Source organism: Salvelinus sp. IW2-2015, linkage group LG15 (genome assembly GCF_002910315.2).
Source record: "Salvelinus sp. IW2-2015 linkage group LG15, ASM291031v2, whole genome shotgun sequence".
In the NCBI taxonomy this organism is placed as follows: Eukaryota; Metazoa; Chordata; class Actinopteri; order Salmoniformes; family Salmonidae; genus Salvelinus; species Salvelinus sp. IW2-2015.
Window position 1 is genome coordinate 36,404,230 of NC_036855.1, and position 26,470 is coordinate 36,430,699.

The 26,470-nt window shown below is 42.5% G+C and overlaps 2 protein-coding genes across 2 annotated transcripts; one reads left to right on the forward strand and one right to left on the reverse strand.

Annotated features, from left to right (window-relative positions):
• Positions 1-5,250: 5,250 nt before the first annotated feature.
• On the reverse strand, positions 5,251-18,033 carry rnf180a (ring finger protein 180a). Its single transcript, XM_024003345.2, has 4 exons — positions 16,522-18,033; positions 8,786-9,017; positions 7,647-7,772; positions 5,251-7,393 (listed from the first exon to the last, which is right to left on the reverse strand). Exons 1-4 carry the CDS (start codon positions 17,704-17,706, stop codon positions 7,191-7,193), a joined length of 1,746 nt encoding a protein of 581 aa, XP_023859113.2. The 5' UTR covers positions 17,707-18,033; the 3' UTR covers positions 5,251-7,190.
• Positions 18,034-20,073: 2,040 nt separating this feature from the next.
• On the forward strand, positions 20,074-22,124 carry LOC111973820 (5-hydroxytryptamine receptor 1A-alpha-like). The gene has a single exon (XM_024001235.2). The coding sequence runs from the start codon at positions 20,382-20,384 to the stop codon at positions 21,663-21,665; it is 1,284 nt and encodes a 427-aa protein (XP_023857003.1). The 5' UTR covers positions 20,074-20,381; the 3' UTR covers positions 21,666-22,124.
• Positions 22,125-26,470: the final 4,346 nt, after the last annotated feature.

Here is a 26,470-nt window from a genome sequence, read left to right on the forward strand (position 1 = left end):
CTCTCTCTCTCTCTCTCTCTCTCTCTCTCTCTCTCTCACCACACACACACACACACACACACACAACACACACACACACACAACACACACAACACCACACACACACACACCACACACACACACACACACACACACACACACACACACCACACACACACACACACACACACACACACCACACACACAGTCACTCAGTCACTCAGTCACTCAGTCACTCAGTCACTCACTCACTCAGTCACTCACTCACTCAGTCACTCAGTCACTCAGTCACTCAGTCACTCAGTCACTCAGTCACTCACTCACTCAGTCACTCACTCAGTCACTCACTCACTCACTCACTCACTCCACTCACTCTCACACACACACTCACTCTCTCCACACACACACACACACAGAGATCCCTCAAAACTAATAAGGGCTCAATTCAATCCGCATCGCGATAGTTCAGTTTTACAGGGTGATTGAAATTTAAAGGCAATGTTCCCGTTTTAGCGGAGACTGCATTCACAGTAAATTATGCATATGTTGCCTCAATTGGAAATCACGTTTACATTTCTATTACGGAATCTGTAACACTTCCGCTTTACAGATTGAATAGAGCACTTAATGTTGTTTCGTTGTCTTCGTCTAAGGCAATCATGAATTTGACTTCGGTGTGGACCTCTTGGAAGAACATACTAAAAGGATGCCCTTCCCATGGTTCCTTAGCAATGTGTATGACAGGTCAGTTTTTATTTATTTATTTTATTTTTAAAAACGACCCCCTTTTTCTCCCCATGTTGTGGTATCCAATTGTTAGTAATTACTATCTTGTCTCATCGCTGCAACTCCCGTACGGGCTCGGGAGAGACGAAGGTCGAAAGCCATGCGTCCTCCGAAACACAACCCAGCCAAGCCGCACTGCTTCTTAACACAGCGTGCATCCAACCCGGAAGCCAGCCACACCAATGTGTCGGAGGAAACCCCGTGCACCTGGCAACCTTGATTAGCGCACACTGCGCCCGGCCCGCCACAGGAGTCGCTGGTGCGCGAAGGGACAAGGATATCCCTACCGGCCAAACCCTCCCTAACCCGGACGATGCTAGGCCAATTCTGCGTCGCCCCACAGACCCAGAATCTCTGGTGGCACAGCTAGCGCTGCGATGCAGTGCCCTAGACCACTGCGCCACCCGGGAGGCCATGACAGGTCAGTTTCACAGAGCAATACTAGGCTATATATGCCGGTGGGTTAACACACTTATGCGCACAATACTTTGCAAGTGTCAATAAATCTTCAGTTGTACCTAAAGGGCTATTGGTTGTTTTACATCCAGTGTTTCATTTTAATGTAAACAAACAACAATTGTTCACTCAAAGGTTCACTAGTGAAACACTGGTCCATGGCGTGGTCAGCAGCATCCTGGAGTGGAACGGCCTGAAGATCGATTTCATGGGCCTGGTAGAGGAGGACTGGATGGATGCCCTGGGCACTGTGGACAAGAACGACATCAAGTATATAGACTACGTGGAGACAGCAGATCGGCTGTCTGCTGAGCTGAGGGACAAAGGGGCTGACCTGGGCCTCGCACTCACACACAGGAGGTGGCGTAATGGCATCAGGCTAGCATCCAAGTCCAACGGTGTGGATCTCATCCTGGTAGGACATGACCATGAGTACGGGGTTCTGGAGGTCAATGGGATTCTGATTGTGAAGAGTGGCTCAGAGTTCAGGTACCTTTCGAAGAGTGATGTTGTGAAGCACCAGGATGGGACTTTCAAGTACAGCTGTGTGAAGATAGCCACAATGAAAGACCTTGAGGAAGAGTCAGGAATCCAGCAGAGTGTGAAAGGATACACTGATAATATGCAGGTGAGTTTCTGTTGTTGCAGCTTAATTAGCTTACAGTAGTGTGTGTCTGTGTTACTAGCCTGGCCAGATGCCACTAAGCTGACATTTATGAATTTATGTCACTCTGTCTCAGCACATGTTTGGAGAGGTCCTGTGCCACATAGAAGTGGCCTTGGATGGATGCTACGCCGCCGTGAGACGAGCAGAGTGCAACCTGGGTAATCTGGTCATCTATGCCATGCTGGAGGCCACTCATGCTGAGGTGGCTTTTTTAAACTCAGGTTTAAACTTCCATTTTCTTTATGTTTCAGTCATAGGCATAGTTTTGGCTTATATGAAATATTACCTCCATATTCTATTTTCCTTTCTTTTTTTACAGAGCAGACTTGTTGAATACAGAAAGAGTTTGACACCCAGGTTAGAAACAAGCTATCAATCTACAGATGTAGGATCTTCATTTGATCACTCTTTTGTTACTGCACGGCAGGAAATGCAAACTTCTAGTGTATTTGAGGTTTAAAAAGGCTTCTAAAGTTTGTAATTTCCTTTTGAAATGTCAGACTTGATTTGCACTAACAAAAAATGCAACAACCCTTACAAAAAAATGTCCGTTAATTATAACCCACATAATCCTTCACATTTCCTGTTGCTGCAGGATTATTTTCCTGCTGTAGCAAACTGGCTCAAATTAAGATCCTACATCTGTATGAATGAAACTTTTTGAACTACTGTATGACTCTGCCCCTGTATAGGTACTCTGCGTTCTGACCTCTTGCACCCGGTGGGCCCCCTGACCATGCATGACCTGCTGCAGATCCTGCACATAAATGACCCAGTGCTGGTGGTGGAGGCCACAGTGCAGCAGCTCTTTGAGGCCCTGGAGAACGGAGTCCGCAACTACCCTGCTCTGGATGCAAGGTAGTGCACTGGACCACAATGGAAAGGCACCAAAAGCACATTATGAGTGACCTGGTTTGATTGTAGTTGCTATTTTATTCTCACAGACAAAGCAATCACGAGGCGTCTTGAAACATATTGCATTTTTTTCCGATTTCCACAGGTTTCTGGGATCCAGTTTGGCTTTGATCTCAATGGAAAACCTGGCCACAGAGTCATCGCTGAGACTGTGAAGGTTCAAGGCAAGTCTGGATAGACACAGAAAGTATGTTGGGCCATGAAATAATTTTTAACGAAGGTATCGTATATTCTTCAGCTTCATATTACCACGCTCAGCCACATCCACTGGGATAGCAGTGGACCCATTCCCTACACTAGCTGGCTAATACAAATGTAGACAAAATTAAGTAGTCTATTAGTTAGCAGTGGAAGATGCAGTAGTTTTAAGTGGACAGGTAAAATTGTCTCCTCACAGCAGTTTAGCAAGCAGTCATTTGGCTTCAGGGCAATGGACACATTGACAATAGTCTCCTTTATATCCTCTCCTGTTTTGTCCTCAGGGCAAAGATGACTACACCATGTTCAGTGGCGTTCCTCATAGACACATAGGCACGTTTTATGCATTTATGTCACTCTGTCTCAGAACATGCTTGGAGAGGTCCTGTGCCACATAGATGTGGCCTTGGATGGACGCTACGCCGCCATGAGACGAGCAGAGTGCAGCCTGGGTAATCTGGGCATCTATGCCATGCTGGAGGCCACTCATGCTGAGGTGGCTTTTTTAAACTCAGGTTTAAACTTCCATTTTCTTTATGTTTCAGTCAAAGGCATAGTTTTGGCTTATATGAAATATTACCTCCATATTCTATTTTCCTTCTTTTTTTTCCAGAGCAGACTTGTTGAATACAGAAAGAGTTTGGCACCCAGGTTAGAAACAAGCTATCAATCTACAGATGTAGGATCTTCGTTTGATCACTCTTTTGTTACTGCACAGCAGGAAATCAGATCCTGTCAACCGTCCTTATCAACCACTTTGAGTCTGGCCAGATAGTCAGATGCATGAAGAGGTGCAAGTCTGGTCACATGATGGGCCTTATCAAGGTGTCCAGTAGCCCATCTGTGTCTGGTGAGCACAGCTGCTTCTTTCATTCATAACACTCATTTCCAAGAGCTGACTAATTGTCACGTTCTGACCTTTATTTCCTTTGTTTTGTCTTTATTTAGTATGGTCAGGGTGTGAGTTGGGGTGGGCAGTCTATGTGTGTATTTCTATGTTTTCCTATTTCTGTGTTTGGCCTGATATGGTTCTCAATCAGAGGCAGGTGTTTTGTGTTGTCTCTGATTGGGAACCATATTTAGGTAGCCTGTTTTGTGTTGGTTTTTGTGGGTGGTTGTCTTCAGTCTTTGTGTGTCTGCACCAGATAGAACTGTTTCGGTTTTCACGTTTGTTGTTTTGTATTTTGGAATTGTTCAGTTTATTGTCTTTTATTAAACATGATGAACACTAATCACGCTGCGCTTTGGTCCTCTCCTTCTTCCACAGAAGAAAACCGTTACACTAATGTCCTGTCTGTCCTGTTTTTCATAATTTTGCTGATCACATCTGTGATTGAGAGCTAACCTGGAGTGTGTATTGATGGTGTTTCTGCAGCCATTGAGAGATCCAAGTGTGAGAATCTGGAGGGAGAGGTGGGAGTGGCTGTGGTGCCCGGAGTGGAGGGAAGGATATTCCATGTCCACCCTGAAGGCCATTCGGAAACAGAAAGCTAACAGTGGGCAGGGCTGTTCCTCGTCTGAGAATTCCACAGAGTAACTAAGCCAGGACTCCATAGTCACCGTGGGAGCCAGGGGACATTACATCAAGTCTTTTGCATCTCTCATCTACTCCTTGCTTTTTTTTTTATCAGCCTCATAAACAAGGCAGATTGTCAATATAACACTTGGACAGAAACATGAGATTAAAGTAATTCATTGTATTACTTCCAGGAACATTGTGCGATTCATTGACATTGCACTCGGAATTACTCAATAAATGTGAATATCGAAAACGGGTCTATTACCAAAAATGTATTTACTTTGAATGATAAGCAGAGAATGTCTACATTTGTGACATAGACGGTGTTGGTGTATCAGTATTTGAATGGGGGAAATAAGCAGAAGGGTCTACATGTGTCCATGATAACATTACAGTAATAAAGGAAATGACTTGAGGAAATGCACCACTTTGTTTTTGTGTTGAAACAACCCGACCGGATGTTTTCCTCTAATGAGAGTCTCAGTCAATGTGCAAGGCCAATGTTCTTTATAGCAAATTATCTTGACAACATCGCACGCAGTGTTGGGTGCAAAATCAGTGATTCCCTGCTTCTACTGTTGAAAGAACACTGCTGTAATGGATGTTAATTTGGACTATTATATGGCCTATTCTGTTTGGTGACGTTTTGGTCATACTCTTTATATTTAGGGACTCTGTGACTTGGGTCTTTTCACTCTATTGAATCAAATAAAACCCAGCAAAAAAAACATGTAGTTCAGTATACTGACTTTATTACTGTAAGGAATTGTACAAATCAATTGTACAATACTCGTGTTACCCAATACTCTAATAGGCACAAATGCTGATTTCAAGAAATGGTACTGTGAATACTTTGAATTGCGAAGACGACATACACAGGGAGTGCTCTGATGCCGGAATGAAACAGAAATTACACAATGACCATGAGAGGCACTTAGAGCTGAAGAAAATGAATTGGATCCGCAATTCACTTCAAAGACGCACTGCTGAGAAACCCATATTTTTAAATGAGCAGTAGAGGCAAAGCCGAAAAATGAAATGAAAATAAAATAATATTACCTGTATGTAACTGTTTTCTGTGTATATCAGTCAAATAAACCATTCGAAATGCTTGAGAAGAGTTATACTTCTGGCAGGAGTGAAGGTGGCTTACAAATTGCTATAAGATCTTGCTTGGGACCTTTGGACTAAGGTTCTACGCATCTGCGCAAAGCATAGTTCTGAGATATCACATCCAAGATCTCAGAAATGTTTTGTAGTGAATTCTTCTTTCAAAACCCATTAAGGTCCTCACTGTAAAGGTACCTAAAGTGCAGACTATCAAAATCCTAAGATATTTGTAAAAAATAAAAAAAATAAAATGTAGGAGGTTGCAATTGCAGATAGAACCTTATGGTTCTGAAATGTCAATCTGGGTTCAACCATAAGATTCTATATGGCACAGAATAATAAAAGTATTTAAGTTTCAATAGAAAAGTACAGACATTTAAGGATTAAGTAAAGAAAATACCCTTCCTTCTTTCTAATGATATCATAAAAAATATAAATTCATGTTCATCACACATTTGTTAAAGCGATTGTTCCCTAAAATGACAAATACACTATATCCTATGGATAACCAGCAACATTGTTAAGTTTAGCTCTGGATGAGTAAACTGATATAGTTTTCTGGTCTCTGACACTCAAAGTCATTAAAATACTTTTTAGTTATCAATAAAACGTGGTAAGTTTGTGATTTTTGTGAAATACCCCTTCCATGGAGATTTTCGTATTGATATAGAACAAGACAAAAACAGCAATGCCTCTCCTAAGGGCCTTAAACATGCTCTAAGGCACCTGTATTTATGTCTTTTTTGCCATGAAGAGCTTACGTTATGGCCATTCTTCTGAAAAAAGTGGTGAAACAAAATCTAAGAAATTTAAAAAGAGGACCAGAACCTATTATATGAATAATCAAGGACTTGGGACTATAAGGGTCTATCTACAAAATGTATCATTTTGAGATCATTAGTATTTCTCAAGTCCCAGATCTCAGAACTGTTTTGTGATTTCTTCCTCTTTCATGACTCGATAAGTACAGTCTTAAATATAATTATTTTTGATTGACAACCCAGCATTGTGTGACTGGATTGCAGATATAACCTTATAGTACCAAGTTAAAAGGTGTTTGCACAGACAGAACTTTCAGATTTTTTATTTCCTTCAACGTAAATTAACTTTAAAATGTTTTTTATCGGACATACCTCAAATGTAAAGGACCCCCTAAAGAGCAACTCTACGTGAATAATTTTTTTTTTAACCAAAATGTCAGATAGGTCCCAAGGTCACAAAATTGCCAAACATACTGAAGACTTATAATCAATCCAGGTACCTTTTTATGGTTTTGTGTTTCCATTAGACTTGAAACAGTGCCTTTGTGATATTATAGGTTGACTGTTTAGAGATCATGTACTTCTCCAATGCCTCCCATATGGTACCCTGTTTCCTCAATTCAATAGGGTTCAACTGGAACACTGTTGGTTGTATTCTACCAAGCATATCTCCAATTTGTCTGTAGCTTACTCTGCCTCCTCTCCTCCATCCATCCATCCAGCCATCCATCCACCCGTCTAGCCATCCATCCATCCATCTATCCATCCATCCACCATCCATCCATCCATCCATCCGACTTTAGAAAGAAGGGAAAAAGAAGTAGCAGAGAAAGCAGAAGATGATGAAGCCGATGACCCAGTTGACAGAATAGATATAGATAATGACCATGTCAATGTCAAAGCGCCAGCCGCGAGAATTGTCCTCAAAGTCCATGGCGTCTAGACGGTACCCCCCGTGGGGAAACTGACGCCTGGCTATTGGACTAGCTTGCCTCTGGAAACCTGGAGAAGGGTTGGAATGACAGGAGAAAATCAGGTTATACCAACTTTCCTTCTGCATCTACATTAATCTTGGAATAGAAAGTGTGCAGTAAGTAATAAATAATAATTATGTAATCATAAAATAATGATAAAAAAACTAATAAATACATTACCATTTGGTCAACTTATACCAAGTTTAATTTCCGACTGCAAAAAAAATATAACCAATAAGCTTGCTTAATCAAGTCTATACAGTAGAGCCAATAACCCTCACCTCCAAAAATACGGAAAAGTTTCCTGCAGCTTGGGAGAGGCCATTTTGCACAGCTTGCCTTCTGGAAAGTCTGTTTCCGGGAGAGGTATTCCTTCGGGAAGAACGTCCGTGCTGTGTGGTTCAACTCTACAACACAGACAAAGAACAATAAAAGGCTCTTCCTTAGTTTACTATCTCATTCTCTTAGTATCAAACACCATCACTGTTTATCTCTAACTATTCTGGTAGATTCTGGTCGATTTAAAAAAATATTTTCTAATAGTTAAATGCTTTGTATTCATATGTGATCCATACAGGAATCATCATTTTTGGAGACGAAAGAAGTGTTTGATTTGAAGTCGTTCAGAATAATCCCATTTAAAAACCACCCTGTCCAATCATCGTCAAGCATCCTTAATAGGTATGAGGTTCTCACAAGTTACCCTTTGCACACAAATCACCTGCATTCAATCACCTTGCACAATCTATCCGCAATTAGTGTGCAACGAGTTCATAGTTTGTACTTGTGACCCATGTGAACGTAGCTAGGCTACATAAGCTTTACTGTGGCAGGTTTGACCCATTTTGAAACCTGTCCTTATTCAGTTTACAGCCCTCCATCGTATTCATGTGTTGAAATAGAAGGCTGATTCTGTTGTATTTTCTGGCCAGTGCTGAGCCCAAGGTGTGTAACATTCCCTAGAGGAACTACAGGATCAAAAACACAGATAGTAACGCCTCAGTAATGCACCATGTCCAGATAAGTACGTTTGTCTTGATCTGTTCACGATCTATGCAACATGAATCGTCATAAATGCAGTACAGCTGTTCAAATTTGAATTTCATGACAACAAGTCATTTTGTGGACGATGACAACTGTGGCTTGTGCTCAAGTAAAGTAGTATGTTCCAATTCTCTACAATGATTTCCTTTCCTTACCTGTGTCCCTTTGTGACCATTGATACGTGGAAGTACTGGATGGTTCCTAGCCTTGGTACCAGTCTGTTTAGCTATTCCACTCCTTGTCCTCCCTGTCATATGGCTAAACAGACTAGTACCCAGGCTAGATGGTTCCACCACGGCTCGTCCTACTGCAGTCTTCTCTAGAGCAGTGGTCACGAGCGAGACAAGGAGAAAATGATTTGGATTACTGTGCTCACCCGTCTGGAAGAAGACGTGAGTGATGGTGGTCCTGCAGAGTGGGCAAGGGGTGTTGGTTGGACTGTTCTTAGCCAGGGTACGGAGGCAGGGCTCACAGAAGGTGTGGTTACAGGGGTGGCACATGTAGGGGCTGAAGTAAACATCCAGACACACAGCACAGATGAAGCCCTCTCTGTCCCCGGCACTCACATCCTCCTCCTCACTGCTGCTCGATGGGTTCCCTGTCGAACTCTGCAGAGACACAGAACATGACAATGGAGTTGCTTAGTTATTTCAAAAGAACAGGACAAAAACAGACGGTTCAGTTGGGTTTCCTGTGGAACTCTATGACAGAAAATGGCACATTCAACCCATTCCAGGTTGTAATATAACCCATATAACCTTTGAACTCTTTATGAATCTCAGATGAGGCTGGCAGTAGCCATTTGTGAGAATGTGTTATTTCCCCCCTGAGATTCCATTCCATAATGTGTTCTATTCCCCTGATATTCTATTCCATTCATCTTTATTTGATGTGTGGGCAGGTGTGCCGGTGAAGGCCTGATGAAGGGGGGTGAGTTGAGGGTTTGTTAGATATGAAATAAAATGTTGAAATCAGGTGACGTAAGCCACTGTTTGTAATGATGCTAGGCCTATATAATCTTCCAATATATTATTCTGACAAATGTCATTTAGTCAAGAATTTTTTGCCCCTACTGCATGTCACGAGTATACAGTCTACAGTAGAATAGTGATGAATCAAAGATTTTATAGAGAGCTGCTTTACTCCAGTAATTAAAAGCGAAGACAGTCTGAGTCCAATAAGCGTGTTCCATTATTAACTTGGAGATGGGTTTGCATTAGCAGGTACTCTAAATCTGGGGAAAGTTCTGACATCCCACTAAGCCATTTATAGGCCTGGCACCAAATTTAGGTTTGAACTGGGGCAGTAGAGACAACTATTTTGCTGGGGNTGCCACCAACTTCCTGTGATGCACACACATGCACGCAGGCACACACACACACACACACACACACATACACTGACATAGATGGGCCTCTCGAGAGTCAGTAATCAGCCCACACAGTTACTCAACATGTAATGCAGAGAGAGAGCGAGAGCGAGAGAGGTGAGGGAACAATTATCTTTGTTCCAAAGCATAGTACACGGCTGCCTTGTTTTTGTCAATAAATGCCTCATACACTTTGGGTAAAATGAACTTCATCTACCTACACCACCCGCTTTGTCTGCATACCGCAAAGCTCCGTCCTTGCCGTGATTTGTTTGGCACAGGCACATGTTGGCTAAAGAAACAAAACCGGAACCTTGTCTATTGAGACACATTGGCTGTCTGCTACAGAGCTGAACCATTTACATATGATATACTCCAGTATGCAAATGCTACAGTGTGCAGAAACACACACGGGCATGCAAGTCGTCACACACACTGCACACAGCGCACTGCTTGGTATTTGTGTTAATGACACACTGTTGCAGTAGAGCTAAAAGTTTGTATACAACAACCCAATGTCCTGAATTGTTCATGGGGTTTCGTAGCTCTCTCTTTCAGTCAAATGACCTAGTGGCCTCATGGGTGGAATGTTACTAATATTTTCCATGATTTCACAATGAATAAACATTATTTCAAAAAACAATGCCGAAAATCTGGTGTTTTCTGTGTCAAACAGTTTTGTTATATTTCAGCCTTCTGTGATGTATATAAAGTGTAATATTGGGATGCAAAACTCAAAATGTAATACATTTCAACTCTATATCTGACATGGTACAGGTGTCTTCTTCTTTTTTTAATCACAGAACCATCTGTGTGAGGTGTATACTTTTGTGTCAGAGTAGATTTGTTTAAGACTACCAAGAAACACTCGGTGTGAATCTGATTTAGACCACTGCAGTAAAAGGTTAACCGGATCAATAAAGTAATCTAAGCTTGTGTGAGAAGCGTTAATGGCCTTTTGTATTTAAATGAATCCGAAGTTTCACTTCTATACAGCTGGTCCTTTATCAGGAAGCAAGAAGTGATGTCTTCAAACTGTGGCCAGTCTAATGCAAAGATACACACAGCCGACTGTCCATACCACGTCATTTCAACACGGAGAATTGGAAAATATTTGGTGCATACGTTGATCACTGAGATTCCAACCTATTTTCACCTTCTCAAAACGTTTTCTGAGTTCCCAATGCATTATCACTATGCTTTCAACCATCTAAAAGCACAAGAAAATTCCAATGGGAAATCCTGTCTGATTGTTGGCTGAGTTGTCACCTACAGTAAATCCCTGCACTTTCAACCATTTCAAATCACAGCAAAGTTCAAATGGGAACACAATGTTAGCTATTTCGTTTGTTTACACAGCAACGTAATGCGTTGTCACTGCGCTCCGTCTAATAGCGCAACCAAATTACCTGGATTGCATTAAAGTACACGGTGCAGGGGATCGACGTCGTTTGAGATTCTGTGCAGATTCTTATATCAATTGTGAAGTTTTCCACAGACCTGCGAACACGAACATGCGCCTTTTCTATGATTACATTAAGACGATTTGTTGTTACAGAAACCTCAAAACGGGGCCATGGATGTGTTACTCGTTTTAAGGTTGAATAAATACTGTTACATTAGTTTGTAAGATAGCCTTAACATTAAGCAATTTACCGTCTTACAAAAGTAATATTGAATTGTATTTGGTTGACAACACAACCAAATATCAACATTTAATGGAGATGTATCTACTGCTTGGATTGTTAGAGCTGAGCTGCTGGCTTAATCTTATTCTTTTATTTCTTGAACCTTTATTTTTTGGTTGAGATGGAGACGTGAAGCCAACATATCATTTGTTCACTTGTTGCAAGTTATTTACCGTATTGCAAATGTGATATTGAATTGCGTTTGGTTGTCAACGCAACCAAATATCAACATTTGAAGGAGAAGTTTCTTCTGCTTGGACATCTGTGCTTTATTTCCAGTTTGTCTAAAAATGGAATCATTCATATTTCGGACTCACGTCTACATTTCAAACACAAATCAAAGTTAAAGAATAGCACTGAATCAAGTCAAATCAAACTGTAAATGTACTTTTAATACAGTTTGACTTGATTGAAACATATTCTTTAACTTTGGTTTTTGGTTGAGATGGAGACGTGAATCCAACATATGTATTATTAACTTGTAGATTGCATTGGAAATCAACCAAAGCTTGAAACCCTAGGCCTATATGTATTGTCTATTTACAGTTGAATCCTGGGCTGAATTCCTTCTCAAATGCTATATAGGCCTAAATCACATCATTGATGATCTATGATTGATAAAGTATGGTTAGGTTTCATTTGCTCTGTTGAACCTACCCTTTGGAATGACTTCCATAGCAACAGTGAACCCTGTCTCTTATACACATCTAGATGTGTATAAGAGACAGAACTAGCACACACACACACACACACACACACACACACACACACACACAGGGTGGAAAGTAGCTCTCCCAGAGCAGAGCAAAAAAATACAGTACAGCCAGCATTCCCAAAGACACAGCTAGAATGATAACACATAGACATACAATGCTGAACTGGCAGTGTACAAGATTAATCTTGTCACAGAACACAGGCGGTCCTGTTCTGTGAGCTTGTGTGGCCTACCACTTCGTGGCTGAGCCGTTGTTGCTCCTAGCCATTTCCACTTCACAATAACAGCACTGACAGTTGACCGGGGCAGCTCTAGCAGGGTAGAAATTTGACCAACTGACTTGTTGGAAAGGTGGCACCCTATGACAGTGTCGCGTTGAACGGGTGTTGCTGAAATAGCCCGAATCCACTCATTTGAAGGGGTGTCCACATACTTTTGTATATATAGTGTATAATGATAGTAGCCACAACTTTGGTGTGTTTTAAATTCAGTGTTCATAAATCCTGACCCTGTGGACCCACGGTGTATACAGGCTTTTGTTTTATCCCAGTACTATATTTTGCCTTGGAGTATTGTCCAACTCCTCAGTGCAAAAGTTGAATTTCCACTCACAGTATTCAAACTGGCATCTTCAAGTAATGTAGTCATCTAGCCAACTCCATAACTCCTTCCATAGCAAGTTACTCATAACAATGCACAAAACCAATCTCATAATCACATGGCCACAATTATATCAGCTAGGAGAACATTGTATGTGTAATGTGTATGGCAGCTTCTACATATGCTAATTGCCATCATGCCCACAGAGAGTGATGTCAGAAACAAAACAACAGCCAGTCACAATCATTCCAGTCCAGCAACGTGACTGTGGATCTGCACCGGCCAATCCAACTGGAATCTGTTCTTTTGTTTGGGTGGTTTTGAAGGGCTCTCTGCCCAAGCGTCATCATGCAGCCAATTCAGATATAACCCCACTTTAACTGCACAGACAATGGCTATTGAGTCAAGCTGGCCGCTGATGGGGCTTGTTTAGAGTCAGCGGGACACTCACACTCACATACACGGGCGCACACACACACAGGCCACATGCACACGTACATGCACAGTGGAGGCTCCTGAGGGGAGGACGGCTCATAATAATGTCTGGAACGGAGCATATGGAATGGTATCAAACACATTGAAACCATGTGTTTGATACCATTCCACCTATTCCACTCCAGCCATTACCACGAGCCCCCCCCCCCCCCCCCCCCCCCCCCCCCCCCCCCCCCCCCCCCCCCCCCCCCCCAATTAAGCTGCCACCAACTTCCTGTGATGCACACACATGCACGCAGGCACACACACACACACACACACACACATACACTGACATAGATGGGCCTCTCGAGAGTCAGTAATCAGCCCACACAGTTACTCAACATGTAATGCAGAGAGAGAGCGAGAGCGAGAGAGGTGAGGGAACAATTATCTTTGTTCCAAAGCATAGTACACGGCTGCCTTGTTTTTGTCAATAAATGCCTCATACACTTTGGGTAAAATGAACTTCATCTACCTACACCACCCGCTTTGTCTGCATACCGCAAAGCTCCGTCCTTGCCGTGATTTGTTTGGCACAGGCACATGTTGGCTAAAGAAACAAAACCGGAACCTTGTCTATTGAGACACATTGGCTGTCTGCTACAGAGCTGAACCATTTACATATGATATACTCCAGTATGCAAATGCTACAGTGTGCAGAAACACACACGGGCATGCAAGTCGTCACACACACTGCACACAGCGCACTGCTTGGTATTTGTGTTAATGACACACTGTTGCAGTAGAGCTAAAAGTTTGTATACAACAACCCAATGTCCTGAATTGTTCATGGGGTTTCGTAGCTCTCTCTTTCAGTCAAATGACCTAGTGGCCTCATGGGTGGAATGTTACTAATATTTTCCATGATTTCACAATGAATAAACATTATTTCAAAAAACAATGCCGAAAATCTGGTGTTTTCTGTGTCAAACAGTTTTGTTATATTTCAGCCTTCTGTGATGTATATAAAGTGTAATATTGGGATGCAAAACTCAAAATGTAATACATTTCAACTCTATATCTGACATGGTACAGGTGTCTTCTTCTTTTTTTAATCACAGAACCATCTGTGTGAGGTGTATACTTTTGTGTCAGAGTAGATTTGTTTAAGACTACCAAGAAACACTCGGTGTGAATCTGATTTAGACCACTGCAGTAAAAGGTTAACCGGATCAATAAAGTAATCTAAGCTTGTGTGAGAAGCGTTAATGGCCTTTTGTATTTAAATGAATCCGAAGTTTCACTTCTATACAGCTGGTCCTTTATCAGGAAGCAAGAAGTGATGTCTTCAAACTGTGGCCAGTCTAATGCAAAGATACACACAGCCGACTGTCCATACCACGTCATTTCAACACGGAGAATTGGAAAATATTTGGTGCATACGTTGATCACTGAGATTCCAACCTATTTTCACCTTCTCAAAACGTTTTCTGAGTTCCCAATGCATTATCACTATGCTTTCAACCATCTAAAAGCACAAGAAAATTCCAATGGGAAATCCTGTCTGATTGTTGGCTGAGTTGTCACCTACAGTAAATCCCTGCACTTTCAACCATTTCAAATCACAGCAAAGTTCAAATGGGAACACAATGTTAGCTATTTCGTTTGTTTACACAGCAACGTAATGCGTTGTCACTGCGCTCCGTCTAATAGCGCAACCAAATTACCTGGATTGCATTAAAGTACACGGTGCAGGGGATCGACGTCGTTTGAGATTCTGTGCAGATTCTTATATCAATTGTGAAGTTTTCCACAGACCTGCGAACACGAACATGCGCCTTTTCTATGATTACATTAAGACGATTTGTTGTTACAGAAACCTCAAAACGGGGCCATGGATGTGTTACTCGTTTTAAGGTTGAATAAATACTGTTACATTAGTTTGTAAGATAGCCTTAACATTAAGCAATTTACCGTCTTACAAAAGTAATATTGAATTGTATTTGGTTGACAACACAACCAAATATCAACATTTAATGGAGATGTATCTACTGCTTGGATTGTTAGAGCTGAGCTGCTGGCTTAATCTTATTCTTTTATTTCTTGAACCTTTATTTTTTGGTTGAGATGGAGACGTGAAGCCAACATATCATTTGTTCACTTGTTGCAAGTTATTTACCGTATTGCAAATGTGATATTGAATTGCGTTTGGTTGTCAACGCAACCAAATATCAACATTTGAAGGAGAAGTTTCTTCTGCTTGGACATCTGTGCTTTATTTCCAGTTTGTCTAAAAATGGAATCATTCATATTTCGGACTCACGTCTACATTTCAAACACAAATCAAAGTTAAAGAATAGCACTGAATCAAGTCAAATCAAACTGTAAATGTACTTTTAATACAGTTTGACTTGATTGAAACATATTCTTTAACTTTGGTTTTTGGTTGAGATGGAGACGTGAATCCAACATATGTATTATTAACTTGTAGATTGCATTGGAAATCAACCAAAGCTTGAAACCCTAGGCCTATATGTATTGTCTATTTACAGTTGAATCCTGGGCTGAATTCCTTCTCAAATGCTATATAGGCCTAAATCACATCATTGATGATCTATGATTGATAAAGTATGGTTAGGTTTCATTTGCTCTGTTGAACCTACCCTTTGRAATGACTTCCATAGCAACAGTGAATCTATTAAGTGGACATTCCTCAACAATCATTCTCATCGTAGCACATTGGTAGTAGTCAGTGACAAATGTCAAAGCTGAGCAGGGCTGGGCTATGTTAATACTCTGGATGAGAAACCAAAGGGAAAGCTGTAGACAGATCAACTCTCCAGTATGAGGTGCTGTCCAGACTATAGTTTGTTTTCTTATAGTGGATATTACGTTGAAGATCTGACATTGTTTCAAAGGTAGAGATTCAACATATTTTATACAAGGTGTGTCTATGTTGAAAATTAGTTACTGTGATGACATAATCCTGTGGTTGAAAATGTACCCTCAAAACAACAGTTCAATCCTTTTTTTCAAGTCCAATGTATTTGCCACCTTGATTCCACGTCATAATATGTTGACAAATTACTTTGAAACAACATTGGTAATAACCAGTTTGTGCACAGTGGGAGTATATTGTTGAGCAGCAATAATCTTGTATTAAAGGGGAAGTTCAGTATTTTACGACATAATGTTAGATAGTTCTTCACCCTGAAAGTAGTCTATAGGTCAGGAGAAACTGTAATACATTGTTCAGTTTTATTTAAACAGCCACTACTAACTTTAGCCAATGCAAGTTAAAAAACAATTGCGGTCTCTCTCACCTGTCTATTCTCCAGCAGCTGGCTCTGTCTCCATCTCTCTCTCCTCCTCTGCCTCTTCCTCAGACTCTTCATCCTGTTCCTCTCTCTTTTAGTCATCCTCCTATCCATCGCTGCTGGAGCAGGGCACAAGGGCCCAGCCGGAGTCAGCGTCTGAGTCACCACCCCTATCACACCACTACCCCCTGCCTCTCCTCCCTCCTCCTCTTCCTCTTCCTCTTCTTCTCCCTCTTCCTCCTCCTCCTCTTCCTCTTCCAGCTCTAAGCTGCTGTGGGAGAAGAGGCGTGTCCGAGTCCTTCTTCTCGGGGACAATCGGCCAATCCCAATACCTGGCTCTACCCAGAATGCACCTGGCTCTCTAACCGTGTACATGCCACATTGCGTTTCCGGGATGTCCATCCTTTGCGACAGTCTCCTTGGTGACAGAGTGGAGGTTCTGATTCGGATGGATGGGCGGAGTAGGGTGGGAGAGATGGAGCCGGAGGCTTGGCGTGGAGACCTGAGGGTGGTGCTAGATCGTTGGTAACTGGCGTGGGGTCGTCCAGGTGAGGGTAGTCCTCTCTGCAGTCTCCCCTGACCCTCTGGAGCCTCCATGGTGTTAGTCTGAAGAGGATTAGCGTTACTGTTTGGAAAGCTTTGTGTCCTGCCCCTCCGGTCCTCTCTGTCCCATGTTCTCTCTCTGTCCCTGTTTCTATCCCAGTCACTAGCTCTGTCTCTCTCTTGGTCTCTGGTCTCTCTTTCTCTGTTTCTCTGGCTGTCTCTTTCTCTGTCCCTATCCCTCTCATGGTCTCTATTTCTCTCACCTGCACTCTCTTTATCTCTGTCCCTCTCTCTCTCTCTGTTCCTCTCTTCTGCAGTCCCTCGTTCTCTGTCCCTCTCCCTATCACAGTCTCTATTCCTCTCTCCTGCTCTCTCTCTGTCCATCTCTCTGTAGTCCTCACTACGAGCCGTTCGATGTGCCTTTCTCCCAGGCAGCGTCGGCCTTGCTATCTGCTCCACCCCAGCTGAGCGAGCCTCGCTCTCTGGTCCACCTGGATCTACGTACCTTAACCGAGGCCTGACCTCTAGACACAGGGCTTCAGCCACACACCCCAGCTCACAATCCCTGTCTTCTCCACTACCACCACCACCCACATCATCACCAGCAGCAGCGCCATAAAGACTAGTGGCTCCCACACGCGAGCACATGACCCAGCTCTCTCAGCCCTCACCAGTACACCTGGTATATGCCCACCCAGCCTACCCTCTCTTCTAATCCAATCACTCCAGATGGCCACCTGTCTCTCTAGTCCTCTCTCCCTCTCTCTCTCTCCAGTTGATATTACTCCCTGTCCCTCTCCCTGGTCTGGTCGCTGGTGGTTCTGGATGCCCGGGCCTATAGCTCTCTCAGGGCTCAGGGGAGCGTTCGAGCACACCGTCGACCCCCAGATGTTCACAGATTAGAGCAGAGCAGAGCGGCCACCTGCCCTACCCTGGTGTCCCCCTGGGACATACTGCACTGTTGACAAAGCTATAGCCCCCCTGGTGAGCCCCAGCACAAAATGGGTGCATTCAGTCTCCCAATTGTCCTGCGGGGCCTATAGAAAAACATGCAGCCACACAGCACAACAATGCAGCCATTGAACACAAAAAACAGAAGGCAAAATAACCAGAGTTTTTGTTTTCAACAAACTTGGTCAGCTCTTTCACTTTCTGGTTAATCAGCAGGGTGTGTGTGTGTTGTGTGTGTGTTGTGGTTGGTGTTTGTGTGTGTGTGTGTGTGTGTGTGTGTGTGTGTGTGTGTGTGTGTGTGTGTGTGTGTGTGTGTGTGTGTGTGTGTGTGTGTGTGTGTGTGTGTGGTGTGTGTGTGTGTGTGTGTGTGCTGTGTGTCGTGTGCGGTGGTGTTGTGTGTGTGTGTGCGTAAGTACATTTCAGTGGAATTTCAACAAGGCAGAAACAATAAATAGATGAGTACATTAACTTGTGTATTTTAATTGTAATGATTCATGTTGCATTACCATAAATACTTTAATTAATGAGTAACTGGTGATTTAATAACTTTTGAGGGGGGAATAATCTATTGACTTAAGAGACAACATTTCTTTAAATAGCATTTAGTGGGTGATGTTAGTGGGTGGTGAGCAGTCAAGGTGTTTGTTTGGGAAACTGAAAATTGTCAATATTATAATCATAAATTAGAAGGAGCGATTTGAAATGGTTATATTTTTGTAGTACATGTAAAAGCAATGAGTGAGAGGCCCATTCAATCTGTGAGAGAATAGCCCAGCCAGTTCCTGTGCAGCAAATCCTCGACGATGTAAAATGCAAAGGCTATCCGCGTAGAGGGCCTATCACATGCCACTACTAGTCCGTCGGTGGGAAACAGAATCAGAATCGTTCATATTGTACACAAAGTCCACGTGTTGGGCAGGACTTCATTTTACGGTATAGGACATTATGTAGGCCTACTTAACGACATGGTGAAATGGTCATTACACAATAATAATTCATGTAGGCCTATTATTACTTGTTTCTATGGGATTTACCACTTGACACTCATACGATCCCATCTATGAGCAGCATGTAGGCATTTAGCCTATCGGCAACAGACAGTGAAAAGGACTCCCACAACAGAGAAATTACAGGATAGAGAACATTCAAAAAGAAAAGCTTGCGTGTTCAGGTGTGAAAAGTTAATCTTACCTCAGTATTTATGTTTAAGCAGAACACGGATATGGAAATCMTAAGTAATATAATAGGCTAATATAAAACTGTTGAAAAAAAAATTATCATTGGTTTAATAGGCTATTGAGTATGTTTGGAAACATGAAAACTCATAGGCGGGTGTTGGTTTGTTACACGACCTTGGCTATAGAAAGCATGGGATTTTAAGAAAAGCGCGTGAGCGAGTTCTCTCTCTCGCTCACTCTTTCCTCAATAGTGCTTTAGAAACCACACTGAGCTCCAAAGTGCGCAAGCGTAGTTCTCCTTCCTTGCAGCAGATGGCAGCAGATTTCTGTTCTGGACTCGTGCATGGAGCTGTCCATGGACTTTGAAACGCCTATTTTTTCAATCACATTAGGAATTACATATATTATRAATTAAATACCATTTATACTTCAATTATTATATATCACATTGTGAAATGTTCATATTTTTCCCAGATAAATCTGTCTTATTTTTCTTTTGTTGTCATCTGTTGAAGAGAATTACTCCCCCTCTATCCAATGTCCGATGAGATGAAACGCATTTTCAGTTTGGATTCAATAAAAAWAWAAAWAAATCAATCGACAAAAACCAAGTTACTTGTAATGCAGAAATAGTTACTCGTAATGCAGAAAACGGCTTTCGTTTCTTGCATAATTTGATTAGGCTGCAGAGGTAGATAAGAATCGATAGGCTATGAGAAAATGTTCAAAAAGAAGATACAAAAGTCGAAAATGAAACAGAAGAGGAAGGAAACCAGGGGAGAAGCTCTGCTTTTTATCTGTCGTCTGCTACCACCGAAACGACACACTGCCAGGGAGAGAAGGGCAACAAAACTCCGCGGCGACCTCATGGCAGTCTGACGTACACCTACCGCTGCTGGTATAAATGAATTCACGGCGTCACCAGGCGCAGATGATTTGAAGGACCAGTGAGCGCCCCAGCCGTCAACACACACATGCAGACACACACACACACACACACACACTCACACACACACAGCAATCTGCGTCATGCGTCGCCGGAACGAAGGAACAGGCACGGGAACTCCGATGGACCCCGTTAGTACCCACACCGGCTCCAGCACGAGGGACTGACCGAGCCTCCAGATTCCCCGCTTTGGCTCCCCTGTCCTATCCTACCGGGCGCGCCGTGTGTGTCTCGGACCCTGAAGAACTATGGATTTTATCAATAACGGCAGTGAAAATAACAATAATACGACCACAGCCTTCCCCGACGTTGTGGATGTCATTCCAGAGTGGGGTGACAATGACAAAGAAAAGGGGTCTAGAAGTGTTCCCGAGGTGGAGCTGAGTTACCAGGTGATCACCTCTCTGCTGCTCGGCGCGCTCATCCTCTGTTCCATATTCGGCAACGCGTGCGTTGTCGCGGCCATCGCGCTGGAGAGGTCGCTCCAGAACGTGGCCAACTATCTGATCGGCTCGTTAGCCGTCACGGACCTCATGGTATCAGTTCTGGTACTACCCATGGCGGCCCTCTACCAAGTCCTGAACAAATGGACTCTGGGACAGGAGATATGTGATATGTTCATCTCTCTGGACGTGTTGTGCTGCACGTCGTCCATTTTGCATCTGTGCGCAATTGCCCTGGACAGGTACTGGGCTATCACAGACCCCATAGACTATGTGAACAAACGGACACCCAGGCGAGCGGTGCTGCTGATCAGCGTGACTTGGCTGATTGGGTTCTCAATCTCCATCCCGCCCATGTTAGGCTGGAGGAAAGCCGAGGACAGGGCGAACCCGGACGCCTGCACCATCAGCCAGGACCCGGGCTACACCATCTACTCCACGTTCGGAGCTTTTTACATCCCGCTTATCCTCATGCTGGTCCTCTACGGGCGGATATTCAAGGCAGCCAGGTTCCAGGTTTGGAAAACTGTGAAGAAATCGGAAAAGGCAAAAGTGTCGGACAAGTGCTTGGCCGTGTCGCCGGCTATTTTCCACAAGAAGATCAACGTAGAGGCGGGGGGCAAGAACTGGAAACACAGTGTGGAACCTACATCCAAGTCCTCGTGCGTAAACGGCGCGGTGAACCACGGGGAGAACTGCGAGTCGTTGGAGATCATAGAAGTTACCAACAATTCTAAGAACCACCTGCCTCTCCCCAACACTCCACAGTCCTCACAAGAGGTTGAGAACAGGAACGAAAAGAACGCCGAGGCTAAGAGGAAAATAGCTCTGGCCAGGGAGCGGAAAACGGTAAAGACGCTCGGTATCATCATGGGCACTTTTATTTTCTGCTGGCTCCCGTTTTTCATCGTGGCGCTGGTCTTGCCTTTCTGTGCGGATAGCTGTTACATGCCAGAGTGGCTGGGTGCCGTCATCAACTGGCTGGGCTATTCGAACTCTCTCCTAAACCCGATCATTTATGCCTACTTTAACAAAGACATCCAAAGTGCTTTCAAAAAAATTATAAAATGCAAATTCCATAGACAGTGAGCCGTTCATTAGTAAAGTGTTTACGTTTACTTAATTCCAATGATGGAGTTTATGAAACGCACAAAAGCAACGTGTTATTTTCAGGGACTGTCTCTAGCCTACGGTGTGAATTAGAAACAGAATATCCTATGGGTTATATACAGTGAGACGTGGAGAGAGACATGCAGTATATTTGTAGGCCTATTATGCTGTGTACGCTGCTCCTGTGTAGCATATTCGATGTTGTAGATATCTGCAAGGCATCGTTGTATTCCCATGCAAGACGTGTTATTCAAATACAATTCACAGAATTCATGCATTCCATTCACGTGACCTGGTCTCAGAGCATTTCGTATTATTCTGTACGTAAATCCGAGACACTATATTTAGTATGATATGTWATGTTTCGTATGGTATGTATCCACGAGACACGAAGGTTTCCGTCCTACATCATACCAGCTTTGTAGCACTGAAACAATAAAAAACTATCGAAATACTACAACTTCTGCGTGTAATGTCCACTCTTTAAGCACAAACATAGAGGGAAGCTTTCAATGACAGTTGAAAAAGAAATCAAAGAAAGACAATTCATACATGAGATTAAATTATTTGAATATAATCTGTTATTCTGGAATTCAGGTGATTTATTTTCAAGCACGGCCAATTACGCAGAGACAGCCAATTAGGCAATAGGCAATTTTTTTAGGCAATGTCGAATGAAGCTTAGCTCTAATACGGACACGGACAGTTAACGCATAAGTATATATGAGACAAATTTAAGAATATAGCTGACTGAATATGAAATGATTTTCAGAGGTGTGAGATATTGATGTTATTGGGTGAGATACCTATGTATGGATGTTGCATTGATCTGCAAAGTAAATGGGTATTGAGCTAAACAGTTGCAACAGTTACATCTTCCATCAACTCCATCTTTTGCAAAATRAGATGTGCAATTTTCAAAAACCGAAACAGCCATTACAGTTCAGATAATGTTAAAAGGATGGGATCTTTCTCTCGCACGCACGCACGCACGCACGCACGCACGCACGCACGCACGCACACACACACACACACACACACACACACACACACACACACACACACACACACACACACACACACACACACACACACACACACACACACTGATTACAGAGGTAGGCAGGGGCTTGTGCCATTGGAATGGGTGCAGAGCTAGCTATAAAGGTAACATTAACTTGAGACACCTTGAATTGCATTACAATAACAATTCTAACCACATACATAATGCAGAACATTGATTCTAACCATACATTTAAATGCATTATGTAAATCAGAACGTTTCAAATAAATATGTAACAGATCCTAAAATTACTCCGAAATGCATTGCTTTCGAATCACAAACTCTCTACGGCACCTAAGATGAACACATCAGAAAAAGACAAACAGTGGAATAGGTTACACATTATTTTACAGAACCATCACTGACTCCCAGGCAACACAGCTGTTTGGCCTATCCTCATAGCAATAAAGCTAGCAGCTGTAGTCATAATGTGGGTGGAGGTAGTAGACTGGAAGAGCATGGAGCATGTCTATTCTCCCGCTTACATTAACCATAAGGAAAATATACACCTGACCTCAGGGCAGTAAAGTAACTTTAAAGGTCCAATGCAGYTGTTTTTATCTCAATATCAAATCGTTTCTGGGTAACAATCAAATACGTTCCTGTGATTGTTTTTTTAGTAAAAATGGTCAAAAAGAACCAACGCTTCTTTCTCAAGCGATCATTTAGCTAGGACTGTCTGGGAGTGGTCTGAGTAGGGAGGGGRAAACTGAAAACTAGCTGCTATTGAAACTGGAACTCTCTTTCTTRTTGGTCTATTTACTTACCGYCTGGTAACGTCACCAGGCAGGCAAAAMTCCATTCCACCAAAACAGGCTGAACATTTCAGCCAGTCTTTTCAAACAGCTCTTACATTAAAATGGCATTATCATAATTTTCACAATTTCACAGTATTATTCCATCTTCATAGTGTAGAAATATATATATATATATATATGGAATATATATATATAAAACACAGGAAAATCAAGCTGTTGACTGCACTGGGCATTTAACCTAACTTTGGGGCTATGTGTGTTAATCCTGTTGTTGCCACCAGGGTTTAAACTACTCTGAGGGGGTTCCCTGTACAAGTGTAGTCTTTTCAGCTAACGKTCCACTCCTTGCCACTCCTGTCATTAGCTTCTTAAAAAAAATAGCTGTGTAAATTTTGATTCTAGCCTTGAAAATACAGTGTTTCAACATCATGTCTAGACGATAAAAGGCTACTCTGATCACTCGTGCTTGGCTGCCAAACGTATAGTAGTGCCCCATAGGCCTAATATTTAAACTGAGGAAATGTGATCATTATTTTAGCGATCCACGTTAGACGTCCCTCCTAATGAAAAGAGCCCCCCAATCCTGCTGATGGACAGCTCACGTCACTTGATATGTGTTTATGGATGAGAAAGTGAACATGCAATTTCCAAATAGGAGCTTAGTGGGGAATCAGGGATTCCCTGCTTTGCGATCTATTGCCTACCTCAACAGCCAGGATTTCATTAAATAGGCCTACCCGCTGGACACACCACGTCGTTTCAACGTGGAAACATGGTTAATATTTGGTTGAGATGTTGATCAAAGAGATTTCAACCTTTATTCACCCACTCAAAAAGACAGCCAGGAGTTTGTTGAATTCCCATTGTGTTATCACTATGCGTTCAACCATAGTCCGAGTCGATATTCATGTAATAAAATTGAATTCCCCTCGACCACGCCAACAAATGTGGGAAAACAAACATTCTTTCCCATTGATCCCCAGTGTAAAAGAGGCAACTTTGTAGTTGATTTTAAGTTCTACAGAAATAACTAAACATGCCGAAAAGCTGTTGTAACCAGGTCAAATATTTGGTTTGGAATGCTCCCACGTAGGGAAATAGAGCCCTTGGTTTTGAGTTAAAAAAAACATAATGTATGGATTATTTTGACTATAACAAATACTCAGATGAAACATATTGTGCTATTTATCACAGGCTACTTTGTGTCGAAGTTTAACAAGGACTCTCTCCTCCTCACCAGTGTCATGATCAAAKATATGATCAAGAGCCTCACATATAGTATATCATTTGGTCATTGTGCTGCCACAGAATGAATTGTGAGCAAGGCCTCAAATAAGATTTATATACCAGAGCTGCGAGAAAAGTTCYATGTATTATTGAWTTTTTTTTGCAATTGTTTGTGAGAATGCCAACAGGTGTGGTTCCAGTGGGGGAAAGATTCTATTGGGGAAAGGTTCCTGTGGGGGTTGCCATGGAAGTCAAGAAGTGGAGTGAAGACATTTTTTCAGAGAGAAAACTTGTAAATCGGTCCAATCGACTGGAACACAGCAGGAGGGTTAATGTTCAGGTTGGTAGGTAGCTAGCACTCACTCACGTGGCTGCTAGCACTGTCATGAAAAGGGGTATGAGGGAAGAGGGAAGGAATACAATATTACGTTTGTAGTGAGAACGCTCGGGTGGAGGCAATATTAAAAGATAATCTTTAAACCTTGTACTTTTCTTAAATGTAGTTTTGTAATTTACTAAAACAACCACGAAAGAAAAAAAATGTGCTTGCCTGCGTGTGTGAATTATTGTATAACTGTGTGATATGTTTCTTGTTGCTGGGTTTTGTATGGCGCAGATGGACGCTCTGTGAGGAGACGATTGCAGGCCAGTACCTTCATGGTGTGTGGACTATTCAATTTGTTTGGGTGTGCATTTGCTTGGCCTGCACTGTGGTCTAGCATTATATGGGTAATGGTTCTGTACGATTTCATCCGTTCTGGCTGAACGGTGGCACATTCGGTGAACTTCAAATACGGCGCACGACAGTGTCTAGGTCGGATGCATCAATTCATACAATTTGGCGATCCTCTCCAGAATTCGAAGATAACCTGCATCTACCACTTTTCACCTTCGCTGTGACCTCTGGTTTCAGAGCTAGTTTCTCTGTTATTATCTTTGTTTCTGTATAGCCGTAAATTTGCCGCAGTAGACACTATAATGGTCTTTTCTGGGAGCTTATTGTCCATCTGATATTCTGTGTCTGTTAAGTAGGGGTTTTAATGTAGGGGCCTCGAGACTACGCGAAGGGTCGTTTCCCGGTCACTCACATCATACTATTGCTTTTTCAGCCATCTTGTAGACTGACACAATAAAAAACTTATTGCGAAATACTACTGAGTGTATTTGTCTGTGTAATGTGTCCTTATCTTCTCATTTTAACGGAACATGGTACAGTATGGGTTAGCTGTTTTCATGACAGTCTGAAAAGATTGAAATACAAGAACAAGACAAGACATATTACATTCATCAGAGATTATGTGATCTTAGAACTTTGTTTTTTTGATCGCGCACATGCAGGTGATTTATTTTCAAGCACGGCCCATTAGCAGAGACAGGCCCCAAATTTTAAGGCCAATGGTTTGGCTGGGTCAGGGGCAAGTTTCTTCTTTAGGCAATGTCGAAAAAGTTGTTAGAAGACGTTAGACTTAGCCGGAACGCCACCAGTAGGTAAGCCTGCAGCTTGAGCTGGAGAATTGTTTTGTGTCCGGCCTTTAGTTGGATGACAGGAATTTAAAGAGCTACTGGTCATGATGAATATGAAATGAAGATTCACGCGGTTTTGTGAGGGAATAGGGCTTGATTGTTATGTGTCGGGTGAGATACTACCTATGTTAGGTGTGCGGATGTTTTGCATCCTCTGATTGCAAAGTTAATGAGGTAATGCGGTTGCTAGGAGGACACGTTGCCAACAGTTT

What these genes read in the sequence shown, in the direction of transcription:
- rnf180a (XM_024003345.2), bottom strand. Translation starts at nt 17,706, where the DNA reads ATGTGCTCGCGTGTGGGAGCCACTAGTCTTTATGGCGCTGCTGCTGGT. An exon ending in AGCTGCTGGAGAATAGACAG is followed by an intron (nt 9,018 to 16,521) that starts GTGAGAGAGACC and finishes GTGTCTCTGCAG; the next exon opens with AGTTCGACAGGGAACCCATC. An exon ending in ACTTTTCCGTATTTTTGGAG is followed by an intron (nt 7,394 to 7,646) that starts GTGAGGGTTATT and finishes ACCCTTCTCCAG; the next exon opens with GTTTCCAGAGGCAAGCTAGT.
- LOC111973820 (XM_024001235.2), top strand. Translation starts at nt 20,382, where the DNA reads ATGGATTTTATCAATAACGGCAGTGAAAATAACAATAATACGACCACA.